Source organism: Trichomycterus rosablanca, chromosome 17 (assembly GCF_030014385.1).
Source record: "Trichomycterus rosablanca isolate fTriRos1 chromosome 17, fTriRos1.hap1, whole genome shotgun sequence".
Classification (NCBI taxonomy): domain Eukaryota; kingdom Metazoa; phylum Chordata; class Actinopteri; order Siluriformes; family Trichomycteridae; genus Trichomycterus; species Trichomycterus rosablanca.
Window position 1 is genome coordinate 13,877,501 of NC_086004.1, and position 27,960 is coordinate 13,905,460.

The 27,960-nt window shown below is 42.7% G+C and overlaps 1 protein-coding gene across 1 annotated transcript in view; it reads right to left on the minus strand.

Moving 5' to 3' along the window:
* nek7 (NIMA-related kinase 7) overlaps positions 1–27,960 on the minus strand; it is a 141,453-nt gene that overhangs the window by 78,789 nt on the left and 34,704 nt on the right. Inside the window, exon 2 of the mRNA XM_063012711.1 lies at positions 25,248–25,329. Within this exon, the coding sequence (XP_062868781.1) occupies positions 25,248–25,301 (54 nt within the window). The 5' untranslated portion in view covers positions 25,302–25,329. The remainder of the gene's footprint in view (positions 1–25,247; positions 25,330–27,960) is intronic.

A 27,960-nucleotide genomic window follows, 5' to 3' on the forward strand; every position in this document is an offset into this window, starting at 1 on the left:
CGAACAGTAGTTCCAGGCTTCCTTCCGCATCTTTCAGGTTTTGGTTGTCACCTGAACTCCTCACTGCTATTATTTTGAACAACCTACTTTCAATCAATGCTTCGATTACTCAGAATGAGTGGCATGCATGTCCTAATTGTTGGGTTTGTTTTGTTTACACTTTTAACTAAATTTTTTGCTATGTAGAAATAGAATTTCTACTAAAAACAGTGATTTATCAGGTTAATGGTGTTGGACTGCTATTTTTCTGAACACCACTGTATATTATTTCTGTCTGGCATTTTTCTTGTCCAGCGTTCAGTCATAAAAAAACCAGTGAGAACACCAAAGTCTGGACAACTCTGAGTTTTGTTTGAAGAGTCAATGACATCTGAAGATTATTTCCAGTTTCCTGACTGCTGGATCCTTTCCTGTAAATAATTGATCCAAGTAGGCAAAAGCTGTCCACCACTTTGACATCTCCATCAATGGTAACACTAGTTATCTTTGCTGTTGTCATGGCTTATCTGTTGTCGTCTTGTTATAAGTGTTGTCTCATCTTTATATCAAAAGTAATTGATGTTTCTCCCAATTTGTGAAACAATGTTTCTTCTTAAATCTTTCATTATTTTCCTTCAGCCCAGCTTCTCTTATTATATATTCAGCGTACAGTTGAACAGGAATAGTGACAGAATGCAGCCTTGTCTAACTCCTTCGCCAATGTGGAACCAGTTTGTCCAATTTCAGTCAAGACTAGTTGACTATGTGGCTAGTTGATCAGTGTAGAGATTCTGCTTTAGGACGATCAGATGTTCTGGTATTCCAATCTTCCTGAGGACATTCCACATTAATTAATTAATATATTTTTATTTATTTATGCATTTTCTCCCTTTTTCTCCCAATTTTGCTGCTAGGGATCCTGATTGCGTTCGAGAAGGGTATATTCTCCTGTCCCATTCCCCCTTCAAAGGCGTGCGCTGTCCCTAGACCTCTTCTTTTTCACCTGTACCACAGTGGATTCACACATGAGGCTGCACCACTTCTGCACAGGCACCTCAGGCCTGGACCGTTACACCTGGGAATTGAACCCAGGACCTTTTTTGCTGTGAGGCAACAGTGCCACCCTAAATAAAAAGTAAAGGTTGGTGCCCAGGTGGCGCAGCTGGATATTTCGCTAGCACACCAGCGCCGAGATTCTGAACTCCGCGGTTCGACTGGGCGCCATCTAGCAGCAAAATTGGCAGTGACCGCAGTGAGGGATGACCTGAATATGTAGCCGGGGTCTTCAAATGCTGTGTAAGGACCCTGATTGGCGGATAGAGGCGCCTGTGCAGAGTGCATGGGTGGAAAAGGGTTCCGATAAAGGCCCTGCAGGTCAGAGAAGGCGTGAGTAGCAATATACCCTTCTCAACTGCAAAAAAAAATTTTAAACTCGAGTATGCCCAGCAGCGGAGGTCTAAAATCGTGTAGTGTGAATGAGGCATTACTGTTCCTCCAAAATTAAGAAAATAATCTAGATGCTCCATCTACACAGACTCACAACTTTCCTGCTTTGATAAAGAAATATAAAAAACAAGCTAAATGCATGAGTTGTTAGCTAGCTAAGGTGAAAAGATAAAACGGCGGCTCCAGAAAAAACCAATAAAAGTTCCCAGGAGGCATCTACAAGTGGATCGGTTTGACACGAACATCCTCAGCTTTGGCCCTGCATCAAATCGATGGGAATAAAAAAAGACTTTCAACTGAACATCAGCATGTTCAGAAATGAAACTGAGCAACAATGCTTTGCTGTGATGTTCTGGCAAATGAGTTTCAAACCAGTCAAAAAGAAGACGCATCTTGAGATGAGACAATCAAGTTCATAAACTCGTACAGTTCATTCAGCAAAAGGAAATTGGACTTTTTGAGCAAAAAACACAGTGGATGGTGATGGGTACCATGTTTTTACGAGGGATCTTTAAAAAATTTCCACAATTTCATATTTTGTTTGGAAGCAGAGAGGGGGGAGACAGAGAGCTTATAGTCTGAATATAGTGCCATATGATTTCCACCTTTCTGAACGCTTAAAGAAGCTTTGATGGAGAAGAAGATTATCATGTGATGATGACGTGAAAGCAGTGCTCAATCAATAGCATTTTTTGCTGATGGCATTACAAAGTTGGTACGACGATGGGAAAAATACATCGGAAGGTGACTGTGTAGAAAAGTGTGGAAACTTTTTGAAGAACCCTCAAATTTTTCTAATAATGAGTTATTTAAAAGACAGTGGTAGCCTAGTGGGTAGAGCTTTGGGCTATCAATTGGAAGATAGTCAACTTCCAAACAAACTTCCAAGGGATATGCAGAAAAAGCTTTTCTTTTATCGTACTCGTGTATACACCAATCAGCCATAACCTTAAAACCCCCTCCTTGTTTCTACACTCACTGTCCATTTCATCAGCTCCACTTAGCATATTTACATTTACATTTTGGCATTTAGCAGAAGCTTTAATACAAACCGACTTACAGTACTGTGACAGTATATTGTCTAAGCAATTGAGGGTTAAGGGCCGTGCTCAGGGGTCTTACTCAAGGGCCCAACAGAGGCAACCTAGTAGTAGTGGGTGACTTGAACCAGTAGTGGGGCTTGAACCAGTGACTTTTCATTTACTAGTCCACCACCTTAACCGCTAGGCTACAACTACCATATAGGAGCACTTTGTAGTTCTACAATTACTGACTGTAGTCCATCTGTTTCTCTGCATGCTTTGTTAGCCCCCTTTCATGCTGTTCTTCAATGGTCAGGACCCCCACAGGACAACTACAGAGTAAGTATTATTTGGGTGGTGGGTCATTCTCAGCACTGCAGTGACACTGTCATGGTGGTGGTGTGTTAGTGTGTGTTGTGCTGGTATGAGTGGATAGGACACAGCAATGCTGATGGAGTTTTTAAACACCTCACTGTCACTGCTGGACTGAGAATAGTCCACCAACCAGAAATATCCAGCCAACAGCACCCCATGGGCAGCGTCCTGTGACCACTGATGAAGGTCTAGAAGATGACCAACTCAAATAGCAGCAATTGATGACCAATTGTCTCTGACTTTACATCTACAAGGTGGACCAACTAGGTAGCAGTGTCTAATAGAGTGGACAGTGAGTGGACACGGTATTTAAAAACTCCAGCAGTGCTGCTGTGTCTGGTCCACTCATACCAGCAAAACACACACTAACACACCACCACAATGTCAGTGTCACTGCAGTGCTGAGGATGATCCACCACCTAAATAATACCTGCTCTGTAGTGGTCCTGCCCATTGAAGAACAGCATGAAAGGGGGCTAACAAATCATGCAGATAAACAGATGGACTACAGTCAGTAATTGTAGAACTACAAAGTGCTTCTATATGGTAAATGGAACTGATAAAATGGACAGTGAGTATAGAAACAAGGAGGTGGTTTTAATGTTATGGCTGATCTATAAATATTATTAAAATGATCATTGTTATTCACTAGAAAATAAAATAATTCATGTTTTTGTATTTCCATGTATTTACTCTCTATAATAGACGGTAGCTATTTAAAATATACTAAGGGGGCAAAAGGACTTGCCACAGGGTTGGGTGGTTGAATGACAGAAAAGGGAGGGGTCTGGAGGGGTCAGTCAGCACTAGATTGTCTGCATAGTCAAACAGCAAAGAGCAGAGGCGCTGCTTTCACTCTCCGCACGGCCGCTTGACAAATGTTAGCATAAGCCTCTAAAGCGGCGTGACAAGTGCATGCTGAGAGCAAAGTTGTGCTAATGTGTCCTGGCATGCAGCTCGCTAATCACACATTTACATATGTAATGACCTACATTTGCATGTCAGATCACGCACTATCTGGGCAGATGAACAACGGGCACCTCCCCGAGCCCGGGTCGCGAGAGAGGGCCGGAGGGTGGCGGCTTTGTAGGCCGCTCAAAGGGAAGTGCTGCCAGCCAGGATTAGGCCTGACGCCACCCGAGCCCCAGACACTTCATTAGAGGTAGTAATCTGTTTAGCACTGGGCAGCGTATGTAAACTTCACAGGCCATTTGCCACACCTCTTCGTCCCCTGGCCTCGCCTCTAAAGGGCAGCGGGGTGAAATGACTGACAGGCTGTCTCATTTGAGCCTTGCTCTGTCACAATCGAGAGCGCCAGGCCGAGACAGAATGAAGCGCGGCGGCAAAAGACCCCCTATGGCCGTCAGGGTCATTTGCCGCTGACGTGGCACAATTTGTACATATCGCAGCTTGCGGAAGGGGAGGAGGATACAATCGGCTCATTCACCCTAGCAGGAGGGGGAGAAAACAAAAATAACCAGTGGGGTGTAAGACAGGTGGAGCACAGAGAAGACACTTGCACCATGGTCACACAGCTTGCCCAAATATGACCTGGTTCTTTAAAATAAGAGCATATATATATATATATATATATATATACAGTGTATCACAAAAGTGAGTACACCCCTCACATTTCTGCAGATATTTAAGTATATCTTTTCATGGGACAACACTGACAAAATGACACTTTGACACAATGAAAAGTAGTCTGTGTGCAGCTTATATAACAGTGTAAATGTATTCTTCCCTCAAAATAACTCAATATACAGCCATTAATGTCTAAACCACCGGCAACAAAAGTGAGTACACCCCTTAGTGAAAGTTCCTGAAGTGTCAATATTTTGTGTGGCCACCATTATTTCCCAGAACTGCCTTAACTCTCCTGGGCATGGAGTTTACCAGAGCTTCACAGGTTGCCACTGGAATGTTTTTCCACTCCTCCATGATGACATCACGGAGCTGGCGGATATTCGAGACTTTGCGCTCCTCCACCTTCCGCTTGAGGATGCCCCAAAGATGTTCTATTGGGTTTAGGTCTGGAGACATGCTTGGCCAGTCCATCACCTTTACCCTCAGCCTCTTCAATAAAGCAGTGGTCGTCTTAGAGGTGTGTTTGGGGTCATTATCATGCTGGAACACTGCCCTGCGACCCAGTTTCCGGAGGGAGGGGATCATGCTCTGCTTCAGTATTTCACAGTACATATTGGAGTTCATGTGTCCCTCAATGAAATGTAACTCCCCAACACCTGCTGCACCCATGCAGCCCCAGACCATGGCATTCCCACCACCATGCTTGACTGTAGGCATGACACACTTATCTTTGTACTCCTCACCTGATTGCCGCCACACATGCTTGAGACCATCTAAACCAAACAAATTAATCTTGGTCTCATCAGACCATAGGACATGGTTCCAGTAATCCATGTCCTTTGTTGACATGTCTTCAGCAAACTGTTTGCGGGCTTTCTTGTGTAGAGACTTCAGAAGAGGCTTCCTTCTGGGGTGACAGCCATGCAGACCAATTTGATGTAGTGTGCGGCGTATGGTCTGAGCACTGACAGGCTGACCCCCCACCTTTTCAATCTCTGCAGCAATGCTGACAGCACTCCTGCGCCTATCTTTCAAAGACAGCAGTTGGATGTGACGCTGAGCACGTGCACTCAGCTTCTTTGGACGACCAACTGAGTGATCTGTTCTGAGTGGACCCTGCTCTTTTAAAACGCTGGATGATCTTGGCCACTGTGCTGCAGCTCAGTTTCAGGGTGTTGGCAATCTTCTTGTAGTCTTGGCCATCTTCATGTAGCGCAACAATTCGTCTTTTAAGATCCTCAGAGAGTTCTTTGCCATTAGGTGCCATGTTGGAACTTTCAGTGACCAGTATGAGAGTGTGTGAGAGCTGTACTACTAAATTGAACACACCTGCTCCCTATGCACACCTGAGACCTAGTAACACTAACAAATCACATGACATTTTGGAGGGAAAATGACAAGCAGTGCTCAATTTGGACATTTAGGGGTGTAGTCTCTTAGGGGTGTACTCACTTTTGTTGCCGGTGGTTTAGACATTAATGGCTGTATATTGAGTTATTTTGAGGGAAGAATAAATTTACACTGTTATATAAGCTGCACACAGACTACTTTTCATTGTGTCAAAGTGTCATTTTGTCAGTGTTGTCCCATGAAAAGATATACTTAAATATCTGCAGAAATGTGAGGGGTGTACTCACTTTTGTGATACACTGTATATATATATATATATGCTCTTATTTTAAAGAACCAGGTCATATATATACAGTGTATCACAAAAGTGAGTACACCCCACACATTTCTGCAAATATTTTATTATATCTTTTCATGGGACAACACTATAGAAATAAAACTTGGATATAACTTAGAGTAGTCAGTGTACAACTTGTATAGCAGTGTAGATTTACTGTCTTCTGAAAATAACTCAACACACAGCCATTAATGTCTAAATGGCTGGCAACATAAGTGAGTACACCCCACAGTGAACATGTCCAAATTGTGCCCAAAGTGTCAATATTTTGTGTGACCACCATTATTATCCAGCACTGCCTTAACCCTCCTGGGCATGGAATTCACCAGAGCTGCACAGGTTGCTACTGGAATCCTCTTCCACTCCTCCATGATGATATCACGGAGCTGGTGGATGTTAGACACCTTGAACTCCTCCACCTTCCACTTGAGGATGCGCCACAGGTGCTCAATTGGGTTTAGTCCATCACCTTTACCTTCAGCTTCCTCAGCAAGGCAGTTGTCATCTTGGAGGTTGTGTTTGGGGTCGTTATCCTGTTGGAAAACTGCCATGAGAAGGGAGGGGATCATGCTCTGTTTCAGAATGTCACAGTACATGTTGGAATTCATGTTTCCCTCAATGAACTGCAGCTCCCCAGTGACAGCAACACTCATGCAGCCCAAGACCATGATGCTACCACCACCATGCTTGACTGTAGGCAAGATACAGTTGTCTTGGTACTTCTCACCAGGGCGCCGCCACACATGCTGGACACCATCTGAGCCAAACAAGTTTATCTTGGTCTCGTCAGACCACAGGGCATTCCAGTAATCCATGTTCTTGGACTGCTTGTCTTCAGCAAACTGTTTGCGGGCTTTCTTGTGCGTCAGCTTCCTTCTGGGATGACGACCATGCAGACCGAGTTGATGCAGTGTGCGGCGTATGGTCTGAGCACTGACAGGCTGACCTCCCACGTCTTCAACCTCTGCAGCAATGCTGGCAGCACTCATGTGTCTATTTTTTAAAGCCAACCTCTGGATATGACGCCGAACACGTGGACTCAACTTCTTTGGTCGACCCTGGCGAAGCCTGTTCCGAGTGGAACCTGTCCTGGAAAACCGCTGTATGACCTTGGCCACCATGCTGTAGCTCAGTTTCAGGGTGTTAGCAATCTTCTTATAGCCCAGGCCATCTTTGTGGAGAGCAACAATTCTATTTCTCACATCCTCAGAGAGTTCTTTGCCATGAGGTGCCATGTTGAATATCCAGTGGCCAGTATGAGAGAATTGTACCCAAAACACCAAATTTAACAGCCCTGCTCCCCATTTACACCTGGGACCTTGACACATGACACCAGGGAGGGACAACGACACATTTGGGCACAATTTGGACATGTTCACTGTGGGGTGTACTCACTTATGTTGCCAGCTATTTAGACATTAATGGCTGTGTGTTGAGTTATTTTCAGAAGACAGTAAATCTACACTGCTATACAAGCTGTACACTGACTACTCTAAGTTATATCCAAGTTTCATGTCTATAGTGTTGTTTCATGAAAAGATATAATGAAATATTTGCAGAAATATGAGGGGTGTACTCACTTTTGTGATACACTGTACATATATATACAGTATATATATATACACACCAATAAGGCATGACATAAAAACCACCTCCTTGTTTCTACACTCACTGTCCATTTTATCAGCTCCACTTACCATATAGAAGCACTTTGTAGTTCTACAATTACTTACTGTAGTCAATCTGTTTCTCAACATACTTTTTTAGCCTGCTTTCTCCCAGTTCGTCTATGATCAGGAGCTGATCATAGATGAACTGGGTGAAAGCGGTTCCTGCAGTTCCTATGGGGGAAAGGACCACCACAGAGCAGGTATTATTTACGTGGTGGATGATTCTCAGCACTGCAGTGACACTGACATGGTGGTGTTGTGTTAGTTTGTGTTGTGCTGGTATGAGTGGATCAGACACAGCAGTGCTGCTGGAGCTTTTAAATACCATGTCCACTCACTGTCCACTCTATTAGACACTCCTACCTAGTTGGTCCACCTTGTAGATGTGAAGTCGGAGACGATCGCTCATCTATTGCTGCTGTTTGAGTTGGTCATCTTCTAGACCTTCATCAGTGGTCACAGGACGCTGCCCATGGGGCGCTGTTGGCTGGATATTTCTGGTTGGTGGACTATTCAGAGTCCAGCAGTGACAGTGAAGTGTTTAAAAACTCCAACAGCATTGCTGTGTCTGATCCACTTGTACCAGCACAACACACACTAAAACACCACCACCATCCATGTCAGTGTCACTGCAGTGCTGAGAATGATCCACCACCTAAATAATACCTGCTCTCTAGTGATCCTGTGGGGGTCCTGACCACTGAAGAAAAGGATGAAAGGGGGCTAACAAAGTATGTAGAGAAACAGATGGACTACAGTCAGTAATTGTAGAACTACAAAGTGCTTCTATATGGTAAGTGGAGCTGATAAAATGGACAGTGAGTGTAGAAACAAGGAGGTGATTTTAATGTTATGGCTGATCGGTGTATATATATGCTTACACTATATAGAGAAAAGTATTGGGGCCCTTACACATTACACCAACAGAAGCTTTCATGACATTCCGTTCTAAATCCATAGACATTAATACAGACTTGGTCCCCCTCGTGTGTTTGGGAGTGTCAATTTTCGCCAATTCATCCAGAAAAGCATTTGTGAGGTCAGACACCACTGTTGGACGATAGAGCCTGGCATAAAATCTCTGTTCTAATTCACCCCAAAGCTGTTTGATAGGCTTGGGGTCTGGGCTCTGTGTGGGCCAGTCAAGCTCTTTCACTCTAAACTCACCCAACCATGCCTTTATAGAGCTTGGTTTCAAAACTGAGGCACAGTCATACTGGAAAGATTTACCTGTATTGGAACTATGGGCACAGGTCAACCCCTGGAAAATATCTCCTCCACTAAAATTTACAGTTGCCACAATGCAGTTAAACTAGATTCATCCACCAGACAACCAGATAGAGAAGCATGATTTGTCACTCCACAGGAAAACATTTCACAGCTCCAGAGTCCAGTGACGGAATGCTTTACACCACTCCAACCCATGCCATTAAACTCCCGACACAGTTTTTGTGCTGATGTTAATGCCAGAAGAGGTTTGGAACCCTGCAGAACTTTCACAAACTGACTTGTTGCAATACGCTGTCCCACTCGAATTCATCAAGCTGTTTAGAATGACCCAACTGTTCCATAAATGTTTATAAAGGCTGACAATGTATAGATACTTGGTTTTATACAGAAGGTTTGGAAGGTGTGTGCCAACACACACATGAACAGAAACATTAAAATATGTATCCTGTCCATGTAGTATTAAGGTTTATACAACAGTTAGTTCTGACCTTACAATCTGATTGGTTGAGAAGCGTTCTAACTGTGCTGATATTCGTGATAACAGCACGGTCTTTTCACACCACAACTGTATTACTCCGCTGATGCGTTGCCAGTAACGACAAGCTTCATGCACACAAACGCGCACGCAGGCGACACAGACTTTTTTTCCGATCGCGTTTTAAATCCGTTATCTGATATACAATCTAGTGCACTGTGTAGGGAACATAACTAATTGTCTAATTCACTATCTAGTGCACTATGTAGGGAACATATATCCATGATCTGATACACAATCTAGTGCACTATGTAGGGAACATTAATGTGTTTGTAACGCGAACAGTTTAATAGCCCAGTTAGCAGCTCCTAGAAGTTCTGTTATCACCCATATCCTTTGATGTGTGCAAGAGGTTTTTTTATTTCTTTTTTTCCCTTCGGAGGTTCTTGCCTTCTTCTTCTTGTTCTTCTTACCTCCCTGAAATGAGTTTTTGCAACTTGGGATGTCTGCTTTGTTTGTAGTGTTAAACTTTATATTCGTTGTGGAACTACTTTTTGGCGGAAGGTATTGTCAATATTAAAGCATATTCAGTATGAAATTCAGGGCTTCTTTGATTTATTTTTTTTCTTTATTTTGTAAAAACTGTTGTATAAAAGCAATAGAACACTTGAGATTGTGTGTTATCGCCTTCGGCTCGTGCCTGCGACCAAATCACAGCCGTGATGTTATTGGCGATAACACACTCCCTCTCGTGTTCTATTGCTTAAATAAAAAATAAAAAAACAAGCCAGGCTTTAAAAAGATTGTGTGCGTAGTTAACGATGGACTTGTGAGGGCAGTGCACGGATACAACAACACATGAAGTGATAGTTTGAAGGCAGAACACATCAGAAAAGGAACAGCAGGGTATTGAGGGTTGACCACTGGTGACATGGGTGTGCGAAAGAGAGAGAGAAACACAGGCATGCAGCCCAGTGACAGGAACATGAGAGATTTTTTTGGAAGGGGGGGGTGCTGGGAGGGCTGGTAGCAACATTGAGGACTAGGTGTGAAATGACAGCACAACACTGCCAGAAGCTGCCAGAGAAAGGACAACAGTAGCAGTAAAGAGGTGTGAGAGCTAGCAAAGCAAGCCGAGGTTGCTGATGCTGGGAGAAAGCTAGAAAGTAGAAAGTTTTGGGGGGGCAGTGGCATACTGAGGGGGGAATGAAAAGAGAGAGGTAACATGCAGGGGATCCAGTTTCCATCCTTTTCATCAGCATGCCTCCTCCAGGCCTGGTCCATGCATAATTTAAGCCTTCTGCACTCTGACAGTGGTTCTGCTCCTCGTCATTCTGTTTTAGTATTTAAAACCCAGCTTGTTTTATGCTGGAATTTTGTGACGATCATCAGTAAGCATCAAAACCAACCTACCCAACTTACCCAACAAGCATTTGCATTATCTGACGTCACCCTACGTTCTCCTGAGAAGAAGGCTGTCCGAATTCTTGCATGCTTTAAAATGCTGCCTACTGAGGTGCCTTATTTCTTAATGACAATCAGACTGAACAATGAAAGCGCATCCGATGCTTTCCTAGCAGTAATGGATATCCCAGCATTCACTGCAGCACAACTTCTCTCAAATAAACAACAATTTTACAAATGAATGCAGAGTTTCTTTTCGTCATTCGTTTTTAATTTCTATAAATAAGTGGGCCGCTCAGGTGGCACAGCGGTAAAAAGACACGCTGCAACCAGAGCTGGATTATAGATACATCGTATCGAATCCAGCTCTGCCTTACCGGTCCGAGGCTGAGTGGCTGTATGAGCAACGATTGGCCGGTTGCTCAGTTGGGGGGCGGGACAAAGAACCGGATGTGGGTCTCTCTCTGTCAGAATGCGATTACGACCTCTGCCGGCTGATTAGAGGCGCCTGCACAGAGATGAGGAAGGGTGCCCTTAGGGTGTGTCTCGCCGCATGCAACGCTAGGTGGCGCCACACTTATCAAAGTGTGGGTGGCAAAAAAGCACCCGGCTGCTGCCCATGTTTCGGAGGGGATATGGGTTAGCTTCGATCTCCTCGGTCGGGGCAGGGTTCGGCATAGACAGAGAGGAAGAACAATTGGCTGTGCTAAAGGGGGAGAAAAAAAGGAAAAACAAAAAAAGAATGATGAGTGTAATTTATTTGCTAAATCTGATTAATGATCAGTAATGATTTAACCTTTTTCGGTACATGGGGGAGATGTTAGCTGGCATGGTAGCGGGTTGTGCCAACTCAGCCTATTGGTTAGCTTAATAAACTAAAACTGTGGTGACGTAATAGCCGTAATCGCTGTCTAAATAATCTGCCTTACAGGTCTGATGTCTTACAAGAATACTCTCTACTTAGGCGGCTGCCTAAGAGGCAGTAGGCAGCTTACTAGGTTTTCGGAGAGACCCTATATAGACAAAAGTAATGAAACACCCATTTAAATTATTGATTTCATGTGTTTCAGCTACAACAATTGCTAACAGGTCTAACAAATCAAATTATTCATTGTCTGCTTTACCACCGCTTATTCCTAATCAGGGTTGCTGTGGGTCAGATTCATTGGGTGAGACAGGAAACACCTAAAACAGGTCACCACTGCATGTCTTGGGACTTGTGAAGAAAAGCTTGGTTTAAACTCCTCTGATTTGAATGAACTGAAACATTAATTGAGACTTTACTGCCCAGCAACAGTGCACAGCCATACAAATGCTCTTTTGACTGTACGGACACAAATTCCTACAGACTTCCCAAATGAGTGTAATACATGGAGCTTAGTGTGGCTCTCCATGAACAATACAGCTCTAAGTGGAAACCCAACACTGCCAGGTGATTAGAAGTGGCCACAAATTGGACAGTGTTTCATGCTCTCAAGTTAAAGTCCTAGCAATGCTACCAGCCTTGACAGACACTCAACAGGCACAACTGGCGATGTCTAAGAAAGGGAAGGATTTCTGGATGATCAGGTTTCTGTTAATTGCAGCTGTAACCGCGTCTCCTGCTGTCATGGGCAAGAGTAGTGGAGTGGAGACTGACACAGCGCTCTGCAGGAATACACAGCTTTATTAATCCATTAACTAAAACTTCTATTCATGTCACTATGCTACCCTCACTTTGCAATGATTGGCTGCACAAATGTGTCAGCTTTGTCCAATGCCTAAAAAAAAAAAAAAAAGAACTTTTTAAGGCTTGCGCTGCATCCCAGAGAAAATGAAAACATGTCAGGAGAGGATAGTATAGGATAGTAGAGAAGAGGAGATGATAGTAGAGGATGAGGGTAGATATGATAGGAGAGGAGAGCAGATGATAGCAGAAGAAAGGAGAGGATAGGAGAGGAGATTATAGTAGAGGAGATGAGAGTAGAGGATAGGATAGTAGAGAAGAGGAGATGATAGTAGAGGATGAGGGTAGATGTGATAGGAGAGGAGAGCAGATGATAGCAGAAGAAAGGAGAGGATAGGAGAGGAGATTATAGTAGAGGAGATGAGAGGAGAGGATAGGATAGTAGAGAAGAGGAGATGATAGTAGAGGATGAGGGTAGATGTGAGGAGAGGAGAGCAGATGATAGCAGAAGAAAGGAGATGATAGTAGAGGAGATGATAGTAGAGGAGAGGAGAGGAGATGATAGTAGAGAAGAGAAGATGATAGTAAAGGATGAGGGTAGATGTGATAGGAGAGGAGAGGAGATGATAGCAGAGAAGAGCAAATGACAGTAGAGGATAGGAGAGGAGATGACAGTAGAGGAGAGGAGAGGAGAGGAGATGATAGTAGAGAAGAGGAGATGATAGTAGAGAAGAGGAGATGATAGTAGAGAAGAGGAGATGATAGTAGAGAAGAGAAGATGATAGTAAAGGATGAGGGTAGATGTGATAGGAGAGGAGGTGATAGTAGAGGAGATGAGAGGAGAGGAGATGATAGCAGAGAAGAGCAGATGACAGTAGAGGATAGGAGAGGAGATGATAGTAGAGGAGAGGAGAGGAGAGGAGATGATAGTAGAGAAGAGGAGATGATAGTAGAGAAGAGGAGATGATAGTAGAGGAGAGGAGAGGAGATGATAGTAGAGGAGAGGAGAGGAGATGATAGTAGAGAAGAGGAGATGATAGTAGAGGAGAGGAGATGATAGTAGAGGAGAGGAGAGGAGATGATAGTAGAGGAGAGGAGATGATAGTAAAGGATTAGGGTAGATGTGATAGGAGAGGAGAGGCGATGATAGCAGAGAAGAGCAGATGATAGTAGAGGATGAGGGAAGATGTGATAGGAGAGGAGAGGAGAGGAGATGATAGTAGAGAAGAGGAGATGATAGTAGAGGAGAGGAGATGATAGTAGAGGAGAGGAGAGGAGATGATAGTAGAGGAGAGGAGATGATAGTAAAGGATTAGGGTAGATGTGATAGGAGAGGAGAGGCGATGATAGCAGAGAAGAGCAGATGATAGTAGAGGATGAGGGAAGATGTGATAGGAGAGGAGAGGAGAGCAGGTGATAGTAGAGGAGAAGATATGATAGGAGAGGAGAGGAGAAAGTGAAAGACTGCTAGCAGCTGAGCTTTAACACCTCTCCGTCCCTGGCAGTTTGATGTAGAAACACATGATTGTGTGTGCAGGAAGCAGAGCTTGTGCAGAGCAGAATCTCATTATCACTTCTTCTCTCACATGCAGGAGGAGCTGAAGAGACCACCGCTGTCTCACTGCAGTATGACTGAAAGAGTAACTCAGCACAGCCAGATGTGGAAGAGAGCGACATGACTTGCTCTGCTAACCGGCAAGCCAGCGAGTTGTGGCAAAGGTTGCCAAAGCAGTAACGGAAAAATGGAAACAAATATGGATACCAAAATATACCCACCAAACCAAATATACCCACCTGGTTCAAGGACCTGCTGGTGATGTACTATGGACTAGGTCATATGGAGTCCATGGCTGCCTCCAAAATCACATACTTCCATACTGAACAGTACGCAAAAGCGGGTAGTGTGTCCAAATACGTAGTATTCATTAAACAGTATGTGAAAAGTACCCGGGTGACCAACTACATGGGCAGTCATTTTTGAGTATGCAAACACTCAAGTGCCCAACAGTGACAACCTGGCAGTGGTGGGGCTCAAATCAAAAACCTTCAACCACAAGGCTACAGCTGCCTCTATACATTCTGAATTACATTCTGAATTACAACCCCAAATAAGTAAAAGTTGGGACAGCATAGGAAATGCAAATAATTTACTTTGACTTTTATTTAAATGGCAGACAAGATGAACCTGAGATATTTAATCTTTTGTCTGATCAACTTTATTTCATTGATTAATAAACATCCATTCCTGCATTTCAGGCCTGCAACACGTTCCAAAAGAAGTTGGGACAGTAAAGCATTTATCACTTTGTAATGTTGCCATTCCTTTTCACCACACTTAAAAGACGTTTTGGCACCGAGGATACCAAGTGATTTAGTGTTTCAGCTTTTATTTTGTCCCATTCTTCCTGCAAACACGTCTTAAGATGTGCAACAGTACGGGATCATCGTTGTCACATTTTTTGTTTCAAAATTCTCCACAGTGGAGCCAGACTGTGTGGGGCAGAAAAAGGGAACAAAGGGGTCAGTTCCTCGATTCTACTGGGGACAGGTCAGGACCGCAGGCAGGCCAGTCCAGTACCCATACCCTCTTCTTCCATGTGGTTTTGCATTGTCTTGTTAAAAATGCATGAACGTCCCGGGAAAAGATGACGTCTTGAAGGCAGCATATGTTGCGCTAAGATCTCAATGTACTTTTCTGCATTAATGCTGCCATCACAGAAGTGTAAATGACCTTTGCCAAGGGCACTGACACAGCCCCATACCATGACAGACCCTGGCTTTTGGACTTGTTGCTGATAACAGTCTGGATCTTTGAAAGAAAGAGGTCTTTGGTCCGGAGCACACGGCATCCATTTTTACCAAAAAAAAAAAAAAAGAGACCTGGAATGCTGATTCATCTGACCACAATACACGTTTCCACTGTGTGATGGTCCATCCTAGATGCCTCCGAGCCCAGAGAAGTCGACGCCGCTTCTGGACATGGTAAACATAAGGCTTCTTTTTTGCACAGCAAACTTTTAAGTGGCATTCGTGCATGTGACAAAATATGAAATGTTTTGGGTTCAAAATGTCTGCAATCAAATAAAAGTTAAAGTAAATGTAAGGAACACTGAATTTTTATTTTATTAGCATTTTTCATTCTGTCCCAACCTTTTCTGATTTAGGGTTTTATTATATTATATAGTATTTTTATTACATCTATTTGTAGTATTGTAGTAGTGTTACTGTAATGTTATTGCACTGTTTTGTAAGGGACAGTGGAAGCCTAGTGGGTGGAGCCTTGGACTATCAATTGAAAGGTTGAGAGTACGAATACCAGCTCCGCTGTTGGGCCCTTGTTAGCAAGGCCCTTAACCCTCTCGGCTAAAGGGGCGCAGTACAACAGCTGACCCCGCGCTCTGACCCCAGCTGGGATATGCAAAGAAAGAATTTCATTGTACTGTACACATGTATCTGTATGTACGAAAAATAAAGATGTTTTGTTCTATTCTAAGTGGCACCACAAGAATGAATTGTATATCCTGTACTTGACTAATGAAAGCATTCTACTGTAATCTGACACAGGTTGGAAGTTTGGAGATTGATTCCACCCTTAAGACTTTCTTTTAACTCACTTATAAATATAATAATAAATAAAGTCTTACCCTGAATGACTATTGAAACATAAAAAACTAGGGCTTTCATTAATCATTAATTAAGCGTTAATTAACGCGTTAAAATTTTAATTGTGATTAAAAAAATTAATCAGGAATAACATTTTTAATCAAACAATTTTTATTGGGCTATGTTTGTGCCACTTGAAACATACGTCACTGTGGTAATTTGCGCTGCTTTACCACAGCAACATTGTGTTTATATACTGTATAACGATAACACGGATCTTTTTCCAGTTTGTGGCCATGAGTTACAAATTACTCGAGCTGCTGCTGCTGCTGCTGCTACATATTGCGAAATATGAATAATAATAATTTTTAATAATAATTTTTGTTTTCAAAAAGCATGAGAAATCATCACTAGACAAAATTAGTTATTGATTGACACTAGTGCTGGACAATAATTCGATATCGATATATATCGCGACAGAAAATGTTTCAATAACTGTGATATGATTTTTTTTTAAATTCAATCGATATGCATACATCAGTGCGTGATGACGTACGCCACAGGCACGAAGCCAGTGCTCAGCGTTACCGCTCTGATTACACTCCGCTACAACACGGTGGATATTAGCGGCAAAAAGAGTTCAACAGCTGTGAGTGAACGAGCAGCCACAGTTAAAAAAGAAGCAGTAGAAATAGTTGATAGAGTAAAGACTAGACTTTTTTTCTGTATTCTTTAAGCACAACATCTGCTGCAGCAAATTCTGCAGCAACTCTTAAGCACTTTTTATATTCTTTATCCTGGTTGAGCACTTTTGTTCGAAAATGTTTACATACAAATAATAATCAGTCCATGTTGTGGATTAAAGTTAGTTAAGACCAGAGGTGGAAAGTAACGAATTACATTTACTTTAAGATCCGTTACTGAGTAAAATAATAAATGCTAAAGAAATCGCGTCTGGGAAACTGCTGCAGTGAATTCTGCGACGGGGAGTCGGATCTTTTGTCTCGGTTCCTTTAAAGAGCCGTATATATACATAACGACTCCCAGAAGCGCGAATCGATTCCTTTATTTCAGTTTAAAGGGCCGTTCAATAGATTCAAATAATTCTACGACACATCACTAGTGGTTATACAGTTTTAAAAAGTTTTATGGGACTAAAATGACACATTACACACCCCTAAATGTTTGAAATGTTGTATCAACATGTTTCTTCTATTATATTTGAATTAAAAACAACTATTGTGAGACTTATATCCACTTGTCCTGCTTGCATTACACAGAAGACCCCCCCCCCCCCCCCCCCCCGCTGTTAATAAAGTAACTAAGTAACGTTTACTCTGAGTACATTTTAAATGAGTTACCTTTTACTTGAGTAGATTTTTAGACTAGTAACTTTACTCGTACTTAAGTAAAAATTCAATAAAGTAATAGTACTTTTACTTGAGTACAATATTTTAGTACTCTTTCCACCTCTGGTTAGGACATATGTTAACATATTATATTATATATTGTCAAAGCTTATGTTTATTTGAGAATGATGTCGTGTTTTTGTCTGTATACAAATGCTGAATACAAGTAAAAGGTGAAAGCTAATTTATTTGTATTATTATTATTATTATTTCTAAAATATTATGTACTTTTAAAGGGTGAGATTTCATAGACTTTGCAAATACATTTTTAGGAGGTTCGCAGGTACAGCCTTTCAATGTTGGTGTTCCTGGCAGTTTTTCTGACATTTGTATTATTCATACCGATATCGGAATTATATCGTATCGACCGAAATTAGGAGTTATATCGTGATATAAATTTTAGCCATATCGTCCAGCCCTAATTGACACTTTAATATCATCTTTGGTCATAGCACGCCTTTGTCTCGTCAGGAGTCTGCGGCACGAATACACTTTACAGGCAAAATGAGCTCAGAATCAGTCTAACTTTATTTCAAAGGAATTTGTATGAAAAGCACATGGACTGTACACGTCGTGGGAACATTACAAACTGGTGTTAAATGGATCGTAATGGACTGTAGACGCTTTAACATAGTTAACGATGTGGGTCTACATGACGTTATACGTGGTTCATTATAGTACCCTGAGCACCTGTTTTTAGTGGCAGGGTTATGAACAGAAAAAGATCCTCAATTTTGCAAGATAACGTGAACAGACTCGTCATTTTAAATAACTGGCTGAAAGATGAGTAGCTTTTAACAACTCTGTAAAGGCATTGGCTTGGTTTAAAAAAATATATATAGATTTAATTTTTTTATCATAATTTTATTACATTTTCTTGCAATAAAAATGTGCATTAACTTACATAAATTTTGCTTCATTATTTTTGCAGTCGCGATTAATTTGGTTCTTTAATCGCGATTATTCTCGATTAAAAATTTTAGTCGTGTGACAGCCCTATAAAAAAACCAATAGATCTTTTGCCCTTATTAAAATACCAGAACAAGTTACAAATGCACCCATGTAAGCTAAGAGCTAGAGTGCCTAAAACAATACTGTGTACATAACAATGTTAATACTGAATTACAAAACAAAAAAATAGGATTAAAGTATTTCTGCTGCTCGCCCTCAACACCTTGTTTTGAAAAATGTAGTGTCAGGGCAACTAGACCTGTCTAAGAAGGCGCCTCTGTATTCCAGGAACAAGTGTGACACTGGTAAAAAGATCTTATTACTGCAAGAGACAGTGTCTCTGGCTCTCACGTATACACATAAACACCTCAGAGCCCAACACATACCATGTGTGTAAATATATATCAGCCATAACATTAAAACCACCTCCTTGTTTCTACACTCACTGTCCATTTTATCAGCTCCACTTACCATATAGAAGCACTTTGTAGTTCTACAATTACTGACTGTAGTCCATCTGTTTCTCTGCATGCTTTGTTAGCCCCCTTTCACACTGTTCTTAAATGGTCAGGACTCTCCCAGGACCACCACAGAGCAGGTATTATTTGGGTGGTGGTTCATTCTCAGCACTGCAGTGACACTGACATAGTGGTGGTGGTGTGTTAGTGTGTGTTGTGCTGGAATGAGTGGATCAGACATGGCAGACATGGAGTTTTTAAACACCTCACTGCACTGTCACTGCTGGACTGAGAATAGTCCACCATCCAAAAATATGTCCAGCCAACAGCGCCCCGTGGGCAGCGTCCTATGACCACTGATGAAGGTCTAGAAGATGACCAACTCAAACAGCAGCAATAGATGAGCGATCGTCTCCGACTTTAAATCTACAAGGTGGACCAACTAGGTAGGAGTGTCTAATAGAGTGGACAGTGAGTGGACACGGTATTTAAAAACTACAGCAGTGCTGCTGTGTCTGATCCACTCATTCTAGCACAACACACACTAACACACCACCACCATGTCAGTGTCACTGTAGTGCTGAGAATCATCCACCACCTGAATAATACCTGCTCTGTGGGGGTCCTGACCATTAAAGAACAGCATAAAAGGGGGCTAACAGAGCATGCAGAGAAACAGATGGACTACAGTCCATCAATATAAAAAATCCATACCATATGGAAAATTGAAGCCGGTATACCGAATTAACCATCATACCACCCAGCACTAATGTGCAAAAGTTTAAGACCAACACTAGTTTATTGTTTTGGCAAAGTTTTAATGACCATTCATATTTATTTTCTTTCAATATATAAAAAAGATTTCAAGATAGAAACAGAACATACAGGAAATATGTACACAAAATTAAAAAAAGATTCAGGAAAAAAAAGGCTTCTACAGTCTACTGCGACCTCACTTGGCACTTCACACATCCTGAACTCTGTTGGAGGGACTGCCCTTAAATTTTCTGAAGTAATCTTCTGTTATATTATACCTAAGGTCCTACCTAATTCACAACCATGAAAATCGCAACACAAACCGTGAAATGAGACGTTTCCTGTGTGATACGCAAGTGCTGTGAAATTTAAACTTTAGGTTCGAGTTTAGCAATTTAACATTTTTTCATTCATGTAGCGTCAAGTGTCTCATAATATGACGCAGTCCTAGCAATCCTATGGCAATTCAGTTAGCAATCGCTTAGTCCAAGATGTCCAAGATGTCCAAGTCTAAAGCAGCTAAAAACACTACCCAGATCACCGAGTTTGGAAAACTCCCAGCCAATTCTGTGGACGCAGAGGAAGGTGTGTCAAAACACGGACGAGAATTTTCGTATTTGATACGGAGACTTAGATTGTTGCTGGATGATTTTAGGTTTACATTCAACTATTAAGGTAGCTGTGCTTTGTATTGTAGCTTCCACTCAAGTGCCTCACAATACGACGTGGTCCTAGCAATCCTACGGCAATTCAGTTAGCAATCGTTTAGTCTAAATGTCCAAGATGTCCAAGTCTAAAGCAGCTAAAAACACAACCCAGGTCACTGAGTTTAGAAAACTCCCAACCAATTCTGTTTACACAGAGGAAGGTTTGTCAAAACACGGACGAGAATTTTCGTATTTGAGACGGAGCCTTGCATTGATTTTAAGTTTACATTTAACTACTATTCAGGTAGCTGAGCTTTGTATTGTAGCTTCCACTCAAAAGCCTCACAATATGACATGGTCCTAGCAATCCTACGGCAATTCAGTTAGCAATCATTTAGTCTAAATGTCCAAGATGTCCAAGTTTAAAGCAGCTAAAAACACAACCCAGCTCACTGAGTTTGGAAAACTCCCAACCAATTCTGTGGACGCAGAGGAAAATGTGTCAAAACACGGACGAGAATTTTCGTATTTGAGACGGAGACTTGGATTGTTGCTGAATGATTTTAGGTTTACATTCAACTATTAAGGTAGTCTGTGCTGTGTAATGTAGCTTCCATTAATTGCATCATTCAATAGCCCTGCTTCAAGAATAGATTGATAGATTTTGTTGATTTTATATATATACTGTATATACAGGTATATACTGTGTATCACAAAAGTGAGTACACCCCTCACATTTCTGCAAATATTTCATTATATCTTTTCATGGGACAACACTATAGACATGAAACTTGGATATAACTTAGAGTAGTCAGTGTACAGCTTGTATAGCAGTGTAGATTTACTGTCTTCTGAAAATAACTCAACACAGCCATTAATGTCTAAATAGCTGGCAACATAAGTGAGTACACCCCACAGTGAACATGTCCAAATTGTGCCCAAATGTGTCGTTGTCCCTCCCTGGTGTCATGTGTCAAGGTCCCAGGTGTAAATGGGGAGCAGGGCTGTTAAATTTGGTGTTTTGGGTACAATTCTCTCATACTGGCCACTGGATATTCAACATGGCACCTCATGGCAAAGAACTCTCTGAGGATGTGAGAAATAGAATTGTTGCTCTCCACAAAGATGGCCTGGGCTATAAGAAGATTGCTAACACCCTGAAACTGAGCTACAGCATGGTGGCCAAGGTCATACAGCGGTTTTCCAGGAAAGGTTCCACTCGGAACAGGCTTCGCCAGGGTCGACCAAAGAAGTTGAGTCCACGTGTTCGGCGTCATATCCAGAGGTTGGCTTTAAAAAATAGACACATGAGTGCTGCCAGCATTGCTGCAGAGGTTGAAGACGTGGGAGGTCAGCCTGTCAGTGCTCAGACCATACGCCGCACACTGAATCAACTCGGTCTGCATGGTCGTCATCCCAGAAGGAAGCTGACGCACAAGAAAGCCCACAAACAGTTTGCTGAAGACAAGCAGTCCAAGAACATGGATTACTGGAATGCCCTGTGGTCTGACGAGACCAAGATAAACTTGTTTGGCTCAGATGGTGTCCAGCATGTGTGGCGGCGCCCTGGTGAGAAGTACCAAGACAACTGTATCTTGCCTACAGTCAAGCATGGTGGTGGTAGCATCATGGTCTTGGGCTGCATGAGTGTTGCTGGCACTGGGGAGCTGCAGTTCATTGAGGGAAACATGAATTCCAACATGTACTGTGACATTCTGAAACAGAGCATGATCCCCTCCCTTCGAAAACTGTTTTCCGACAGGATAACGACCCCAAACACAACCTCCAAGATGACAACTGCCTTGCTGAGGAAGCTGAAGGTAAAGGTGATGGACTAAACCCAACTGAGCACCTGTGGCGCATCCTCAAGTGGAAGGTGGAGGAGTTCAAGGTGTCTAACATCCACCAGCTCCGTGATGTCATCATGGAGGAGTGGAAGAGGATTACAGTAGCAACCTGTGCATCTCTGGTAAATTCCATGCCCAGGAGGGTTAAGGCAGTGCTGGATAATAATGGTGGTCACACAAAATATTGACACTTTGGGCACAATTAGGACATGTTCACTGTGGGGTGTACTCACTTATGTTGCCAGCCATTTAGACATTAATGGCTGTGTGTTGAGTTATTTTCAGAAGACAGTAAATCTACACTGCTATACAAGTTGTACACTGACTACTCTAAGTTATATCCAAGTTTTATTTCTATAGTGTTGTCCCATGAAAAGATATAATAAAATATTTGCAGAAATGTGAGGGGTGTACTCACTTTTGTGATACACTGTATATACACTATATATATACAGGGGTTGGACAATGAAACTGAAACACCTGTCATTTTAGTGTGGGAGGTTTCATGGCTAAATTGGACCAGTCTGGTTGCCAATCTTCATTAATTGCACATTGCACCAGTAAGAGCAGAGTGTGAAGGTTCAATTAGCAGGGTAAGAGCACAGTTTTGCTCAAAATATTGCAATGCACACAACATTATGGGTGACATACCAGAGTTCAAAAGAGGACAAATTGTTGGTGCACGTCTTGCTGGCGCATCTGTGACCAAGACAGCAAGTCTTTGTGATGTATCAAGAGCCACGGTATCCAGGGTAATGTCAGCATACCACCAAGAAGGACAAACCACATCCAACAGGATTAATTGTGGACGCAAGAGGAAGCTGTCTGAAAGGGATGTTCGGGTGCTAACCCGGATTGTATCCAAAAAACATAAAACCACGGCTGCCCAAATCACGGCAGAATTAAATGTGCACCTCAACTCTCCTGTTTCCACCAGAACTGTCTGACCACAGGGTCAATATACACGGCCGGGCTGCTATAGCCAAACCTTTGGTCACTCGTGCCAATGCCAAACGTCGGTTTCAATGGTGCAAGGAGCGCAAATCTTGGGCTGTGGACAATGTGAAACATGTATTGTTCTCTGATGAGTCCACCTTTACTGTTTTCCCCACATCCGGGAGAGTTACGGTGTGGAGAAGCCCCAAAGAAGCGTACCACCCAGACTGTTGCATGCCCAGAGTGAAGCGTGGGGGTGGATCAGTGATGGTTTGGGCTGCCATATCATGGCATTCCCTTGGCCCAATACTTGTGCTAGATGGGCGCGTCACTGCCAAGGACTACCGAACCATTCTGGAGGACCATGTGCATCCAATGGCGGTGCCGTGTATCAGGATGACAATGCACCAATACACACAGCAAGACTGGTGAAAGATTGGTTTGATGAACATGAAAGTGAAGTTGAACATCTCCCATGGCCTGCACAGTCACCAGATCTAAATATTATTGAGCCACTTTGGTGTGTTTTGGAGAAGCGAGTCAGGAAACGTTTTCCTCCACCAGCATCACGTAGTGACCTGGCCACTATCCTGCAAGAAGAATGGCTTAAAATCCCTCTGACCACTGTGCAGGACTTGTATATGTCATTTCCAAGACGAATTGACGCTGTATTGGCCGCAAAAGGAGGCCCTACACCATACTAATAAATTATTGTGGTCTAAAACCAGGTGTTTCAGTTATTTTGTCCAACCCCTCAGGGTTTGCGGCCAATACAGCGTCAATTCGTCTTGGAAATGACATATACAAGTCCTGCACAGTGGTCAGAGGGATTTTAAGCCATTCTTCTTGCAGGATAGTGGCCAGGTCACTACGTGATGCTGGTGGAGGAAAACGTTTCCTGACTCGCTTCTCCAAAACACCCCAAAGTGGCTCAATAATATTTAGATCTGGTGACTGTGCAGGCCATGGGAGATGTTCAACTTCACTTTCATGTTCATCAAACCAATCTTTCACCAGTCTTGCTGTGTGTATTGGTGCATTGTCATCCTGATACACGGCACCGCCATTGGATGCACATGGTCCTCCAGAATGGTTCGGTAGTCCTTGGCAGTGACGCGCCCATCTAGCACAAGTATTGGGCCAAGGGAATGCCATGATATGGCAGCCCAAACCATCACTGATCCACCCCCATGCTTCACTCTGGGCATGCAACAGTCTGGGTGGTACGCTTCTTTGGGGCTTCTCCACACCGTAACTCTCCCGGATGTGGGGAAAACAGTAAAGGTGGACTCATCAGAGAACAATACATGTTTCACATTGTCCACAGCCCAAGATTTGCGCTCCTTGCACCATTGAAACCGACGTTTGGCATTGGCACGAGTGACCAAAGGTTTGGCTATAGCAGCCCGGCCGTGTATATCGACCCTGTGGAGCTCCCGACGGACAGTTCTGGTGGAAACAGGAGAGTTGAGGTGCACATTTAATTCTGCCGTGATTTGGGCAGCCGTGGTTTTATGTTTTTTGGATACAATCCGGGTTAGCACCCGAACATCCCTTTCAGACAGCTTCCTCTTGCGTCCACAGTTAATCCTGTTGGATGTGGTTTGTCCTTCTTGGTGGTATGCTGACATTACCCTGGATACCGTGGCTCTTGATACATCACAAAGACTTGCTGTCTTGGTCACAGATGCGCCAGCAAGACGTGCACCAACAATTTGTCCTCTTTTGAACTCTGGTATGTCACCCATAATGTTGTGTGCATTGCAATATTTTGAGCAAAACTGTGCTCTTACCCTGCTAATTGAACCTTCACACTCTGCTCTTACTGGTGCAATGTGCAATTAATGAAGATTGGCCACCAGACTGGTCCAATTTAGCCATGAAACCTCCCACACTAAAATGACAGGTGTTTCAGTTATTTTGTCCAACCCCTGTATATATAGATAGATAACAAGCTTTAAATCTGGACTGTTAAGCCACAGAGCAAGATGTATTTTCTTCTTAGTACAACTTTTTCTTTCTCTCTACCCCTCTCAATACGTACGTCTGTTTTTACCATAAGTTACTTGTCAGGATGGATAAGTGGATGCACCTACCTGTGGTTGAAACCGTGCTATTGGTGGCTGTTGGCCTTGTAGTTGGGCGTCCATGCTGACAGGCGCTCAGTCCCTTACACCCCTGTCAGAAAAAGAAACACACCAATAAATCACATGAACGAGTAGCACTTCTCACCATTCCGGGACTCTCGCTACGCCGGAGGTACGGCTGAGAATCTGGTAATAGAATTAGAGCAGCGAGCGGCGCTCTGGCAATCACATGCTTGGAGGAAATGGCTGTCTGGCGTCACCTTGTCGCAGAAATCCAGCCAGCGAGAACACGACACCTACTGTGATAATGAGACCTGTCATGAAGCCACCGAGCCGAACGGCAGCAAGCGTTTCATTTTAATCCTGAAACTCGCCTGCAAACCCCTTTATCCTTACAGGTGAACTGTTTCTTATGGCCTGCCAGGATTTGATGTGAAAAGTAACACGATTTTAAACATTTATTAGCAACTTTCTGGCTATTTTTTAAATGCAATTTTAATCTAACTATAAAAATAATTGCTTAGTCCAACCAGTATGCACTTATGTAAAAGCCATTTAGTTTTGATTAGTGTACAAGGGCCATTCCGCTGAATCTGTGCCGTTTCCGTCCCCAGGACAAATATATGTATAAAAGTACACTGATCAGCCATAACATTAAAACCACCTCCTTGTTTCTACACTCACTGTCCATTTTATCAGCTCCACTTACCATATAGAAGCACTTTTTTGTTCTACAATTACTGACTGTAGTCCATCTGTTTCTCTACATACTTTTTTAACCTGCTTTCACCCTGTTCTTTAATGGTCAGGACCCCCACAGGACCACCACAGAGCTGATATTATTTAGGTGGTGGATCATTCTCAGCACTGACATGGTGATGGTGTGTTAGTGTGTGTTGTGCTAGACTGCTTGTATGAGTAGATCAGACACAGCAGCGCTGAAAGAGTTTTTAAATACCGTGTCCACTCACTGTCCACTCTATTAGACACTCCTACTTAGTTGGTCCACCTTGTAGATGTAAAGTCAGAGAAGATCGCTCATCTATTGCTGCTGTTTGAGTTGGTCATCTTCTAGACCAGGGGTGGCAAACTCACGGCCCGCGGGCCAGATCCGGCCCGCCGCGTCATTTGATCCGGCCCGCGAGAGCTTAAACGACTGTATGATTGTTGTGATGGTTCAAGTCGTTACAGAGACGCGCTTATAATTTAATGCGCTCCTGCGCCTTTAAGAGACAACGTGTCAAATCGTAGTCATGGCAACTAACTTTAACCTTCGCTAAGAAGCCATGTGACTTTTACGGCAAAAGAACGCGGGGTAGCGTAGTCAGTAATGTAAACAATAATAAATAAATACAAATAATTATATTGCAATATAATACCCAAGCATCGTCTGTAAGTAGTGGCGTTTATATTCTCAGTTGTTAGTAAATGTTTAGTGAGTATATCACAGCGTTTTAGTTACAAATTTACCGTAATTAAATACTATTGTTACGTTACTATAGCAATTAGTATCTTTACACACAATTTTAACTCGTTATTTTACGTTTGGTTAAATCTCATATTGTACCAGATGTAACACTTGACTACAGCTGTGTGCTTTTACTGTATTAGGTTCTTTATTGTTTTTATTGTTTGTATTTTTACTTCATTTTGATGCACACAGCTGGGAGCAAATAAACCGACTGTATTCTGAAGGGGGGGGGGGTCTGTCTGTCTGTCTGTCTGTCTGAGAAAGGGGGATAAACTATTAGTGAGGGCAGAATGATTGTCTTAAAAATACACTGTAAAATCCTAAACAAACTACATCTTTCAAAATGCAGGCTGATTTTGTGACCTGCAAAGTGACACAGCCCGCCAGTAGATGATGTTACACATATTTACACATGATCCTAAAATGTACAAAAAGATAATTAAGAAAATTAAGCATAATTAGGAAATTTAATGAAAGTGAAAACAAGTTTGTGCTTCAGGAAGAGAAACCGGTGCGTCTCTTGTGTTATGAGGCTGTGTCTGTGGTAAAGTGGAACAATATCAATGCAGAATTTAGCCTCTAAGAAAAACAGCAATGTGATTGCAATCCACAGCAGGATACGTTACAATCGGCCCTTTGAGGGCCACCATAATGCTGATGTGGCCCTCTGTGAAAATGAGCTTGACACCCCTGTTCTAGACCTTCATCAGTGGTCACAGGACGCTGTCCACAGGGCGCTTTTGGCTGAATATTTTTGGTTGGTGGACTTTTCTCAGTCCAGCAGTGACAGTGAGGTGTTTAAACACTCCAGCAGACAAAACAATGTACCTCAAAGAAAGATTGGAAGGGATTTGGATATTTCTCCCTCTACAGCGCATAATATCATTAAACCATTCAAGGAATCAGGAGGAATTTCAGTGCGTAAAGGCCAAGGGCGCAAGCTTAAGCTGAACGCCCGTGATCTTCCATCCCTCAGACGGCACTGCATCAAGAACCGCCACTCAACAATAGCTGATATAACCACATGGGTGAGGGATTACTTTGGCAAACCTTTGTCAAGCACTACAATACAGAGTTACATACACAAAAGCCACTTAAAACTTTACTGTGCAAAAAAAGAAGCCTTATGTTAACCATGTCCAGAAGCAGCGTCGACTTCTCTGGGCTCAGAGGCATCTAGGATGGACCATCACACAGCGGAAATGTGGTCAGATAAATCAGCATTCCAGGTCTTTTTTGAAGAAAAAAAAA